Source organism: Pundamilia nyererei, unplaced genomic scaffold (assembly GCF_000239375.1).
Source record: "Pundamilia nyererei isolate P.nyererei 1_Seehausen unplaced genomic scaffold, PunNye1.0 scaffold00012, whole genome shotgun sequence".
NCBI lineage: Eukaryota > Metazoa > Chordata > Actinopteri > Cichliformes > Cichlidae > Pundamilia > Pundamilia nyererei.
In genome coordinates, this window is record NW_005187413.1 from 6,745,467 (window position 1) to 6,758,384 (window position 12,918).

The following is a 12,918-nucleotide window of genomic DNA, read 5'->3' on the forward strand; positions in this document are numbered from 1 at the left end:
ACACACACACACACACACACACACACACACACACACACACACACACACACACGTACTGCTCACAAAGCAGTTGTGCAAACATAAACAAGAGTCAATATTACTGTTTAACATTTCAGCTGTTGCGGCTCGCTTGACAGATGGCCAGCTACCCCAGACAGCAACACGCCACACCAGTTTCATGACAAGATGTTTTCTATTCTGCATGACAGATTGTTTGCAAACATCCCAGACTCCAGCTCTATCATTTCAGCTTCATTTTTTTGCAGGGGAGTATTGTGACTCCAAAGCATTGTGTTAAAATTTTCATTCAAGGTTTCTGAACTGAGGAAAAACTACTGAGCTGAAATATAGCAAAAAAAAAGTGTATAAAAGGATAGCAAGAAGCATCTTGGATTGTAAATAATTCCACAAAACATACCATATGGAGAATCTTTTAGGATGAAGGACCCCACCCTCTTTACACAAGCATGTTGTACAGCAGCTGGATGTGACACTAGCGATATCAGGCTCATCCAATGAACCACTGTAGACACCACCAGCCTCACTGCAGAGGCCTGACATCACTTCCTCAAAATAAATCATGACATCATCGCTGAGCTGACACAGCCCCTCTCACTCGGCTGGATCCGTGCCGAGCAGGCCCCAGCCTAGTCATGTGATGTGCAAGCTCTAGGATCCTGTTGATTTTCATACGGCGCGCGGGGAAGTCCCGCCTCCTTTCTCCTCCTGTGCTGTGCAGGAAGACCCTGCATCTCTCCCCCTCTCCTCTCTCCCACTGCTGTGTTGATGCTGATGGAAGCACGAATAATCCTCCCTCCCTCTCTTCCCCTACATCCCTCCCACCCTCTCCTCCTCACTCACCAGAGACAGTGCACGGTATATAGCCTGCCTGCTGCTGCCATGGAAACAGGTGTGGTTGTTTATGACAGTGAGAGGCCAGTATGCAGGGAGATAGAGAGACAGAGAGGCATACAGAGGCAGGGAAAGGGAAATAAAGAGCAAGATTTACTGACCAGGTCGATGTACCAGTGATTACATGTGGATGGAATAAAATCACTCTTCTTTAAAGGTACGATGTCTTGTCTCGATTGCAGCAGTGTTAGTTCATTGATGTTCGTCTCGTAACACAGAGACTGAGCTGAGGTGCAGCAGCAGGGCGAAGTGCATGTACAATGTGCAGTGCTCATACATTGACGTTAACCCCTCAGATCCTTGTCTGGTACTTCATCATTCCTCATCACATTTCCCACCTTCCTCTGCAGCAGGCTATCACTGCCCCTGCTAATGGCCATAAGTTCATAAGTTCAGAGTCACTAAGAGGAAAGAAGGAGGGACACAAAAAAAGAGAGAAAGACAGAGAACAACAAGGTTGCTCCATGCTCTGCTGGAGAGTGAGATGGACCATGGCTAATCTTAAAGACGTTGTATTATTTATTTAAAAAGCCGTGAAGCTAAAGCTGCACTCACAGTCGCAGTCTAGAGACTGGATTCTGCATTGATCTGCAAGCATCTACGGCAAAAGCTACGGCTTGTTACTTTTCTTCCTTTCCCCCCTGCGCATTTCTCTCCGGTCCTGGTTGATCTCGCCGTACTGGATGTGCGCTCAATATTTCCCAATGGTGATTAATCCTCCGAGCTGCCGCACGGAGCTGAGTAGAACGCTTCTGATTTCACCGACAGATACTGCAGTTGCTCTCAGTCAGACCAAAGAGCTTTTTCCATTCTTGGTTTATCTCACTATATCTTTCAGTTCCTCCCCCCCTTTCAGTCTCTGTGTCTGTATTTCTCTTTAAATCTTTTACCCTCCATTTGTTTCCTGGACTCTTTTCTTTAGCTCAGATTTATTTGCAGCATGCAACTTTTGGACATGCCAGTCCTGGTTTTGAGGTGTGTCTCCTCCGCGTGTTTGTGTGCAGGACACCAAAATTGCCTCTCTGGAACGCAACATTCGGGATCTGGAGGATGAGATTCAAATGCTGAAGGCAAACGGCTTACTGAACACAGAGGACAGAGAAGAGGAAATCAAACAGATGGAGGTCTACAAGAACCACTCTAAGTTTATGAAGACGAAGGTAGAGACTAACTGCACTGTGCATGCAGATCTGATGCTGTTAAAGTATGGCTTAATATAAAATGGCAGGCATGATGTTCAGGGTACAGAGCTGTGCAGAAGAGAGAGTACTGAAAAATGTTGTGTTACATAAATGAGCTGCTTTAACACATAGCGAGAACAGCAAAGTGCCCTGTCGGCAAAAAATCTGAAAGAGGCTCCGTGCCAAAAGTGGGGAAAAATCCAAACTTTGCAAACGCATACTTTAACATTTGAAAACACTTTTCTTCCTTAATTACACATAAAAAGTACATCACTTTATTAATCTGTGGCCACAAGACAAACACAAGTCTAAAATAAGATAAGCCACAATGAAAGCTTTGTTTTTGTTGAACTGACTTCCGCTGCTTGTTTTCCGACCGGTCTGTGATGATAAGTTGTGTTTGCATATCAGAGTTAGAGTCATACACTCAAGCACAGCCACCTACAACCTGTGATAGTGTCAAGGTGTGTGTGTCTGTGACTTTCTGGGGCTCACGTACGTGTCTTTGGAGTGTTTACATTTTCTCTCCCTATTAAGCGACCCGCCACAGTTTTGTTCTTCTATTTTTAGACTTCTTTTCATCAATCATGAATAGAAATGATGTATAATATATGATGAATGCAGGGGAGTTAGTCCCAAATGCATATTTAATGAGGGAGAAGCGTGTTGATGAAAATAGTGCGAAAGCTGTGCAGACTAGCTCGCGGTTCCCATTCGTGAGCGTGAAATCGTTACACTGCTCACGTAACGGTTGGGTCAAAATGATCTGCTTCCTCTCATGTACAGATTGACCAGTTGAAGCAGGAGTTGTCAAAGAAAGAGTCAGAACTGCTGGCTCTGCAGACGAAGCTAGAGACCCTCAACAACCAGAACTCAGACTGCAAACAGCATATCGAGGTGCTCAAAGAGTCTCTCACTGCCAAGGAGCAACGTGCTGCCATCCTGCAAACGGAGGTTATAAAACAAGCTCAACTTATTTGTACACGTACAATAAATTAACTTAACAATACATCGCTTCACAAACATTCTCAAGCTCCTAGCCAAACTGAGCAAACAATAGGCTCGCCCTGGGCCCGAGGCTTATTACAGCAAATCATATCAGCAGAGTGTTTGCTTTGAAAGCTTTGTAGTAAGTGAAGTGCAACCTAGGTCACTACCAATGAAAAACTGTTGGCCAGTGTACTGTCACAGCTCATAGACCAGAAAACATCACAGATCTGCAGTAATAAATAAATAACTGTGGTGAATTATTAAAATACTTCCCTAATAAATACTCATCCAGCACCTTTTTTACTTTAGGGTTACTATAAGTTATTAAATCAAAGTGCTTTTAACTATAATGGTACACTTGGGATAATTAGTCCACTTTGTGTGCTTCCTCTGACATGTATTAATGTGCTTTAGGTTGACGCTTTACGTCTACGTCTGGAGGAGAAAGAGTCCTTCTTGAACAAGAAAACCAAGCAGCTGCAGGACCTGACGGAGGAGAAGGGTACTCTCGCCGGAGAAATCAGGGACATGAAGGACATGCTTGAGGTCAAAGAAAGAAAGATTAATGTCCTGCAGAAAAAGGTGAGAATGGAAGGAAAGAAGACCTCACCATGTAGAAACATTAGGGAGGAAATACACTTTAGCCACAATTACTCTGCTTTTGAGTTATTGCTTATTTTTTGTCTACAACACACTGTATTGTGGAGGCATGTCTAATTACTCCAGATTTAGTCACAAATTTGAAATGAACAGCGACTGTGTGGGTTGTTTCGTCACATTTCCGTGTCCTGGACTAAACCAGTCGCTCTGTGGAAATATAAAGCTGGGAGGTTACTCTGTCCATGAAGTGTGAGAGTCTCATGCTCTCAGGGGAAAATGCCCACAGAAAGACAAGCAAGAAGATATTTCTGCCTCACTGGCTCTCATTTGTGTGTGCTATAAATACTCACAGAGTGTTACTCCATATCGCACCCAGACCTGCTCTCCCGTTTTGTTTTTCTTCTCTTGTGTCTGATCACCCCCCCCCTCTCTCTCTCTCTCTCATCTTTGCACTTTTATCTGTTTCATCATTTTTATTAATTATGAATCATTGTTTTCTCCTGTCTTATCATAAATAAAATACCTTAATTCAGGTCAGTCCTGCACTGCTCAGATAGCAGTTTGGTATATATTCAGGTTTACATTAAGTTCTGCTTTTCAAAACTTAAAGGTCTTATAGTTTTTGATGTATTTCTTCTCACATTGTACACAGTGTTGCTTATGTAGTGTGTTAAGCTTCAGAGAATTAAAAAATGGCAGATATACCGACTTTAAATGTTGCGCTGGTTTGGAGATCGTGCTTTTTATTGTGTGTTTTGCTCCATGTTTTTTCTTATTTTTCTGAGTCAGATTGAGAACCTGCAGGAGCAGCTGCGGGACAAAGACAAGCAGCTGGGGAACCTCAAGGACAGGGTCAAGTCTCTGCAGACCGACTCCAGTAACACAGACACTGCCCTGGCCACCCTGGAAGAGGCGCTGTCAGAGAAGGTAGATCACGCCACCCTTATACCACAGAACCCGTAACACTGTCTGAACTGTGACACTTTATCTGTTTGTAGTTACTATCATATCATCAAAAGGATGTATATAGTGGAAGGAATTCCAGGTGACTTTTTCAGACAATCATTCATTCAAAATCCAGGATGTGAATGACCTCTTTTTTTCTTGTATGCTCTCAAGAAGACCACAAGGACCAAACATTAGCGTCATTATCGACAAGAAATTGAGATTAGCAAACTTTTTTCCTGACGTTTTATATCTCTGTTAGGTCGCAGTAACACGGTCCTAAGCAAACTTGTATTCCCTGACCGACTGGTAAATGGTTGCTGGCTGTCGCTAAGTGATACTGATCACAAAGAGGATGCTGCACCAAAAACCTCCTTGTGGTTGTTTTGGTCACTAGCAGATTGGCACATTGCCAGCGTTTGTATGGGTGGCTCCAACTTGTCTGCAACATTTTCTCTCTGGGCTCTAGTGAAACTTGAACACACTGCAAGTGCCACACAGAGTAGAAAAGGAGCATGTTCGCCATCAGTTCAATTAAATTCAGTTCGATTCAATTTTATTTATATAGTGCCAATTCAACAACAATCACCTCAAAGTGCTTTATATTGTACGCTAATATTAGAGAGAAGCTATCTGCTGTGACTGGGGGTGAGGAAAAAGAGAAGATAAATACACATTTATTTATTTAATTTAGTAAAAGTTACACTCTTTAAAGAGAATAATGTAAGCTTCGGTGTTGTCATAGATACTTGAACTTTAGAGTTCCTCATAAGGGGAATTTAAAGAGACACAAACAGAAATGCTTCCTCTTATTTCCAGACTTCATATTAAGCTTAGTCAGCTGGTAACTGGTGAAATTCCCACATATGTTAAACCTTTCCTCTAAATGAACCATGTTAGTAAAAATTCTTGTTTTCTGTTTCTTCTTCTTCTTTTTTTAAACAACTACAAGTTGCGTCTAGTTGCTGTGGAGTGATTGTACAGAACTTCTGAAATTGTGACGAGATCAGATTTGTACTTGTGCAGAAAGAAGTGTGAATAGTATAAAATATTAAAACATTTATTATTACATTCTGTTATTACATTCCTTGATATCAAAGAAGAGAGATGAAGGCACATGTCGCAGCAGGGCGACTGTGCCCTGCTCTGCACTAAGGCTGTTTGTGAAGCCCATCATGGTGCTTTAAAAAGCTCCATCGGGTTTGACTTTTCTTAATCCTCCTAAAAATCGTGGAACCTCACCAAATATCAGTAGTAACTCTATTACAGTTCATAGATTTATGTATAATTGAGGAAATAGCTGATGCAATCCTCTAGCTGCATTAGATATCATTATTTCTTTCCTGCACTAGTGTTTTATTCAATTTTTAGGTAACCAGATTTTGATGATTACATCTTTACTTATAAAAACATACAAGGAAAAAATAACAAAGTAGCACTGGGGTAAAATTCCAGGCACGGCATCTAGCTTGATTCAGCATTTTAGCTTAATTTTAGTCTAATTTCATAATAACTGTATTTTTCATGTGTGATATTAATTTCACATAACTAGAGACATTTGTTTTTTAAAAGGAATGAACTGATACAAATCTCTGATTTGAGCTGGAACAATCTTAAATGAACATCTCAGCAGTTTAATGTTTATATAGACTCTTAACCGTTCAGTCATATGAAGAGTTTTAAATCTTTGTGCTTCTGTGTGTTAGGAGAGGATTATTGAGCGTTTGAAGGACCAAAGGGAGAGAGAAGACAGAGAACGACTGGAAGAAGTGGAATCATATAAGAAAGAGAACAAGGAATTGAAGGAGAAGGTGAACAGCCTGCAGATAGAACTAACAGAAAAGGAGGTCAGTGAGCAAAGAGATTTTCTCTATAAGGCTACAGGGCTGTGTACACATGACTGTGTCCTTCTCTTTGCTGCAGAGCATGCACCTTTTTTATGCACAGCAAATATTGAAACACTATCTTTCAGTAGGGCTTTAGGTGCCATTTAAGCAGTCGCCTCAGGTGCTGTAACTTTGTTGCACATGCTGGCACTCTGCTGGCCTGCCTGGTTTGAAGCGCTGCTAACCGTCTGTCCTGACTACTCACCTGCAGTCCAGTCTCATCGATCTGAAAGAACACGCATCATCCCTGGCATCCTCTGGCCTCAAGAAGGATTCAAAGCTCAAGTCACTGGAGATTGCAATTGAGCAGAAAAAAGAGGAATGTAGTAAGTTGGAGACACAGTTACAGAAGGTAGGTGTGCATCTCTCACCACCGAATCACCTCGCACACTATAATGCAAAAGTTTAATTTAGATTTTAAGAGACGAGCAATTCACAGTTTTTAACCTGTAGAGAATTTTTCAGCAGGTTATTTTGAAAGAAGTAATTACAGATTATGGTTCCCACAGCCATCTATATTAAAAGACGGCTTATCTAATGCTCATTTTTACACAGTTACTTTTTGCAGCCAATCCTAATTATCCAGTTTTTTTGGTTTGAAAGATCTGTTGTGCTTCAGTTAGAGGGAAATCAAGTAAAGGTGGAAAAGTCGGAAATCCTGAATTGGGGTCAAACAGTGTAGTAAAGCTAGCATTACACCACACAGACTCATACAAGTTTGCACGTGTTGGGAAAACGACACCGCAACAAGTTTCATGTTGGAGCTGCTGCTAAGCTTTTGATTGTACTATTCAATCTCTATATAAAGTTAAGCAATTTCATGTGCTCAGGAAACCTGTGTTTAACAGCTCGACAGCAGCCATGTTCTGGACTTTAACACTGGTTAACACTGTTTTGCTATCAGTGATCCACTGTGAAGAAAGAACTTAAAAATGAGCCTAATGCTACTCTTACTGAAGGTCATATATAAATGATGACTTTCCGCTGATGATTTCAGAAATGTCTGGATGAAAGCTGACCATTTTAGCAGTCAGTACGGCAACATTTTCTATGGATGTCTCTTTGTCTGAATTGCAGAGAGCTTCTGTACTCTGAATGAAGACTGCAGCAATGTCTCTCTTTAATTGCACTGAATTGTAGATAAGAAGCCAGAGCTGAGTGTCCACTGCGAAGAAAGGAATGAGCTCATTGTGAATTCAGGGACCACTTCAGTGGAGACTGTTAAGCAGTTACAGACATAAGAAAAAAAGGCTACTTTCCTTTTGTAGAAATGATTGGCCAAATTAACGTGCAGTTCATATTTTCCTGCTGGTCTGATCTTGGCCTGTGTCATTGAGGGAAGATTAAGTATGATCACAGATTATTTAGTGAAGACAGTTCTGTCCCATTTAAAAATTAAAGTAGCAGTAAAGAAACAAGAAAACCGAGGTCTCACTTCTGAGAACATGTTATCCTTCATTAGGCTGTTTCTTTGGACCTGAACAAGAAATGTGAACAGACCTTATATAAAGCACACTTCATTAGGCTAATGGCTGCCATCGTGCTTTGTCTCCTGTAACAGGCAGCCATGCTTTTTAAGGGTGTTGCAAGTAGCAGGCAGTCATTAAATATCCCTCTTTGCCTTCTTCTTCTCCTTCTTGAGACTATCGCTGTATCATCTCTTCCTCTGTGTTTGTCTCTGTTGTGTTGCCGTTAGCCTAACAACATGTGTACTATGTTACTTATCTGTCAAACATGTATTGTACCATGTCTGATCCTGCTGTTCTCTCTTTGGCTCAAACTCAATCCTGACATTTACTCTCCCGGGACTCCCCCGTCTCCCTCCTGTTCCTTCCTCAAACCCTCTGTTTGCAATGTAGCAAGCTGAGCAGCTATTCAGTCACATGAACACTCCTGTAAGTCCCTCTCCTGAGCTCTCTGAGGCACATATTGAAAGCATGAGGACACTGATAACTTCCTTGAAATATGCTAGATGGTGATCGTGCCAAACCCCAGCACAGGTCCTGCTTTCACCCACCCAGGATGCATGTTGTTCATTGCACTGTACTGATATAATGAGCTGCAGTCAGAGTCCTGTGCACTGTGCTCATCCTGTAACTGTTGGTGATATGTGGTGAAACTGGTGCTGCATATATGTAGAACCGAAGGCTTACTTAGTCTGCTGGAACGTGCTCAATATAGATTCTTCTGCCATTTTATTAAGTATATGTAGCTCAAACTAAAACAACAATCTTGCAATAAATTCTGTCTTTATGAGGGTTAATTTTATACAGCTGTTTATTGCCCTTTGTTTTAATTACATTTTACATGTAAAAGTCTTCCTATGATTTAGTATAGCCTCATTACACTGTGTCATGTAAGGACACACCTGGGATTAATTGCAGGACTGTTAGACTGCATTAGCTTTAACTATGTGTGAAGTTGTTGTTGTTTTTTTAAGTTTTGGCTTTGTAGATAGTTTTTTCGGTGGTTATACTTAATAAACTGTCATATTCTTCCACAGCACAAAAAAACATTTAAATGTAACAAATTTTACATTTATGTAAAATTTTGTATCTATAGCTAAATTTAATGGTAATGTTTTTAGTCACTAAGGCCTCATCTGGGAAGTTGTGTGGCAACAGGAACCCATACATTCACTGAATTGTACAGGTTACACTGACCTCAAATGCAGCACACGTGTGTTTTGTCATAGAAGCTCATGTGGGGAATATGACAAATTAATAGTAAACTTTTCATTGGACTTTCAGAGACTTTATGCAATTGAAGTCACAGGACATAGCATTCAAGTTTCCTCATATTTGGTGCACTTATAACCAGTGAAAAAAATTAAAAGAGGCAAACAGAGTGAACAAACCTTTCTTTAATACATATTTGTCATTGAATTATGTCTAAATATTACATTTTTAGCACAGAATTTCAGTTCAGTGTGTTTTAGCATCTCTGTGAAAATCCTCAAAAAATATCAAACTATTTGACAGTGAATTATAATATTGACATCCCCCCAACTTGATCCACTTTTGTGTAGTTTGTGAATCTTGGCAATTTCAGAGGTTCTTAAACAAATGTTATAGATAAGGAAAACAGAATAAATACACAGAATGCATTCAAATAAATAAAGTAATTGAACTGCAAAATCCTCAAATCATCAAGTGCTTCCTTCCTATAGCCTCCTATAAATGCTCTTCTGTAGTATACTGTTCATTGCAATATTTGCAGGGGCCATATGGAGGGCAATTTGTTGTCCAATAACTGTCTGTTGTAGTTATTTTTCATAAATTTCAACTAGGATTATTGGGTCTTAAATAAAATTATGTATATCTCCTCTAAGCTAAACTCTAGCATCGTTCCTCATGCATAAAATATGACAGTTAGAACAGATTTACTTGGTCACCCTTGCTTCTCTTTCTTCATTCTTTGGACTGACAATTGCAAAGACTGTGCAGCTTCATTGGGTTTGCATGACTTGGTCGACCTTTGTGCATGTTGTCAGTATCAGTGTTGCCACGCTTCTCTTTTGTCTCAGTGTGGTGCTGTTAGCGAAGGTATCGGCCGTGGTTGAAGATCACTGCAGTGTTTTGGTGGATGGCTCTGTGTAACTCTGCGATATGTGTTAACATATGTGGCTGTGTATTGTCCAGGGTGCTGTGTACCACTGTAGTGGAGAGATGTCCTTGCTGTCCAAAAACTAGACCTCTGATTTTGATAGCCAGTGAATCAATTTAGTGCTTAACTATAAAGATTTGTTATTATTGTCACAGACATACAAAACTCTCACAGACTATCCTGAAGTCCTGTATTCTACTCCATGTGCATGAAGTGAGTCTCAATGGACCATTTAATTGGAGCTAAATAATAGCTTTGTTAAAACTAATGAGCCAGTACCAGTAATGAAGCCCTCATCCACAACATTTGCCTCGGCTTTATTCATTTGAAAGTACAGGGACACTGCAAGAGACGTAGATAATATAAGTCACTGATGGACTACAGTGTACTGTATGTATCTCTCTTTCATTGACAGTAAAACGTTCTGCGCTTCACACTTTTGTTGAAGCTGGGTTGTTATTTTTGTTAACTGTGTGTTTTTGGGCGTGTACATGTTTGTATTTGTCATTTCTTGGCATGTTGATGCAGAAAGCCCATGAAGTGGAGCAGCAGTCGGGCTCCAGAGGGAACCCAGAGTATGTGGACCGGGTGAAACTGCTGGAAAAGGAAGTGAGCTACTACAAGGATGAAGCTAATAAGGCTCAAACAGAGGTGGAGAGACTGCTGGACATCCTGCGAGAGGTGGAAACCGAAAAGAATGATAAGGACAAGAAAATTGCTGAGTTGGAAAGGTAACTAATTCTGACTGCATATTAGCCTGCACTGCTTTAATCCTTCCCTTTTAACAAACACTCTGTTTTCTATGACCATTGTTACATCTATGAAGATAAAATTAGCATACCTGCCTGCAATTTTAGCAAACCTCTTAGGTAATTTAACATGTTTGCCTGAAAATGCCTGATACATCCACTCTTTGTTTATGTTTTAGCTCTCCACTTAGCTTCAATATATTTATATACAATATAAATATAGGGAATATAAAAACACAAAAAATGGGAGAAAACAAGTAAAGAAAAGGAAAAACAAACTTATTAATACATACATACGGTGTGTTTATTTCATGTATGATCATAGACTGTATATATAAAAGATGGATGTAGCAGGTTTAGGACACTAATAAAGGTGTTTCTTAAATCACCATTCTTTCTGTTGGCCAATTCAAAAAGAAATCCATTTATAAAGGACTGCATGAGAAAAGGGCCTCATGAAAATGACATTTTCTTTATGAGTTTATTGTCTGTTTTATTAGTTTTAGCTCATATAAGATACAACATGAGATCAATTTTGTAAATTAGCGTCCCAAATAGAGAACAGGTCTGCTGGAAGTAAAATTATACGTGAAAAGTGGAAGTCCCCCTTTATGTTACTAAAAAAGAAAGAAAGAAAAAAATGGCCAAGGCCAAAATGCTCAAAACGTTGTGTATGATACAAAAAAATAAATTTTTTTCTGTGGCTTGTTTCACATCATAACAAGTAACCCGGCATAAAGAGATGGTTTTAAATCTGCTACTCTCTATATCGCAAACAAAACCCCATTTATCTTCAGATAAATCAGTTTATTTTGTAATTTAGGTTACCCAACTCTCTAATGGTATTACCATAAGCAATACAGTGTGCCACTGTTTGTGCTGAGTAGCTCTGAGCAGTCTATTCTTGATCTGGATGCATCTGTTTGTCAGCTTTACAGTTCTCTGTGTTCGGTGTATGCTGGGCAAATGTCCATGTGGCTCTGTGCACATTTTCATAGTGTTTCCATGTTATGTTCAGTTGTGATGTTCTCATACTGCACTGCACTCGATGGTATTGGATAATGTGCTCTGTACACACAGTTTTGATTTACATGTTCAGGTTTTGTTTATAAATATCAGCAACGCTCCCCTCAGCCACTTCTCTTTCGGAAGAGGTCATCTGAGTCCAGTTAATGGAGTGCAGAAATAAAGCAGGTGGCCTCTCTGGTTCTCTCCTGGGAGCAGTACTGCAAGTTTATTTGCACTTTGGTTTGTCTAATGAAGGAGATCATCGTCGTTTACCTGGACAGGATTCAGACGGATGAGACTAACATAGGGATTGGTTGATCTGCATGAGGACCACACAGCCCTTCTCCCCTGCCACTGCTTAGTGTTAAAGACACTTATATACTCCCTTCTCAGATCATTATAGGATTAATGTCGTGATACTTTGTTAGTGGTGTTTGATTAATTGCGTCTTCTTGTCCTTTTTTTGCCATCTTTACCCACTTTTCTCCGTCCCACTTCCCTCTCTCTCTTCTGTACCATGCTCACCTGCCCCTCTCTTTACCCCTGGCCATGAATCAACTTTCAACCTACTTCTCTTCTGTTCTGAAATCTGATTCTGATTTTTCAAAATCTTTTCTTCATCTCCCTTGCAAATCTTTCTCTGTTTTGACACCAGCCCCCCTCCCCCTGCCCCCCGCCCCACCCCTCGTCCCGGTGGCAGAGCTCCCCCTGACCCGCTCCCTTCTGTGTCCACTGCTCCCCAGCAGATAGGGGGCATGGTGTGGGATTTCCTGGGAAAGTGAGTGCTCTGCCCTGGCACTTAAGGCTTGGCTGCGTGGTTAAAGTCTCCGACCGCGACTGCCGCAACTGCATCTGGTTTCACCTGTGTGCCTGGGTCTGCCTGCTGTTTGAAGGATTCAAAAATCTTTGTATCAGAGTTACACAGTCTGCTTTTAGTCCGTGGTGCCATTATTTTATTTGCGTACATGATACAAAGATCCCTGGATTCATTTTGATTTTATTTCTTTAGAATGTTTTTGCTTTCTAGTCTGCATCTGTGTC

At 40.6% G+C, this 12,918-nt stretch overlaps 1 protein-coding gene across 6 annotated transcripts in view; it reads left to right on the forward strand.

Annotated features, from left to right (window-relative positions):
• erc2 (ELKS/RAB6-interacting/CAST family member 2) overlaps positions 1 to 12,918 on the forward strand; it is a 45,256-nt gene that overhangs the window by 26,560 nt on the left and 5,778 nt on the right. For 4 of the 6 annotated variants that reach the window (XM_005724724.1, XM_005724726.1, XM_005724727.1 and 1 more), the window contains 8 exons: positions 1,917 to 2,072; positions 2,880 to 3,047; positions 3,498 to 3,665; positions 4,473 to 4,610; positions 6,335 to 6,475; positions 6,726 to 6,866; positions 8,374 to 8,409; positions 10,649 to 10,851. In XM_005724724.1, coding sequence (XP_005724781.1) covers positions 1,917 to 2,072; positions 2,880 to 3,047; positions 3,498 to 3,665; positions 4,473 to 4,610; positions 6,335 to 6,475; positions 6,726 to 6,866; positions 8,374 to 8,409; positions 10,649 to 10,851 — 1,151 coding nt within the window. The remainder of the gene's footprint in view (positions 1 to 1,916; positions 2,073 to 2,879; positions 3,048 to 3,497; positions 3,666 to 4,472; positions 4,611 to 6,334; positions 6,476 to 6,725; positions 6,867 to 8,373; positions 8,410 to 10,648; positions 10,852 to 12,918) is intronic. The other 2 variants (XM_005724728.1, XM_005724729.1) reach the window with 1 other exon arrangement.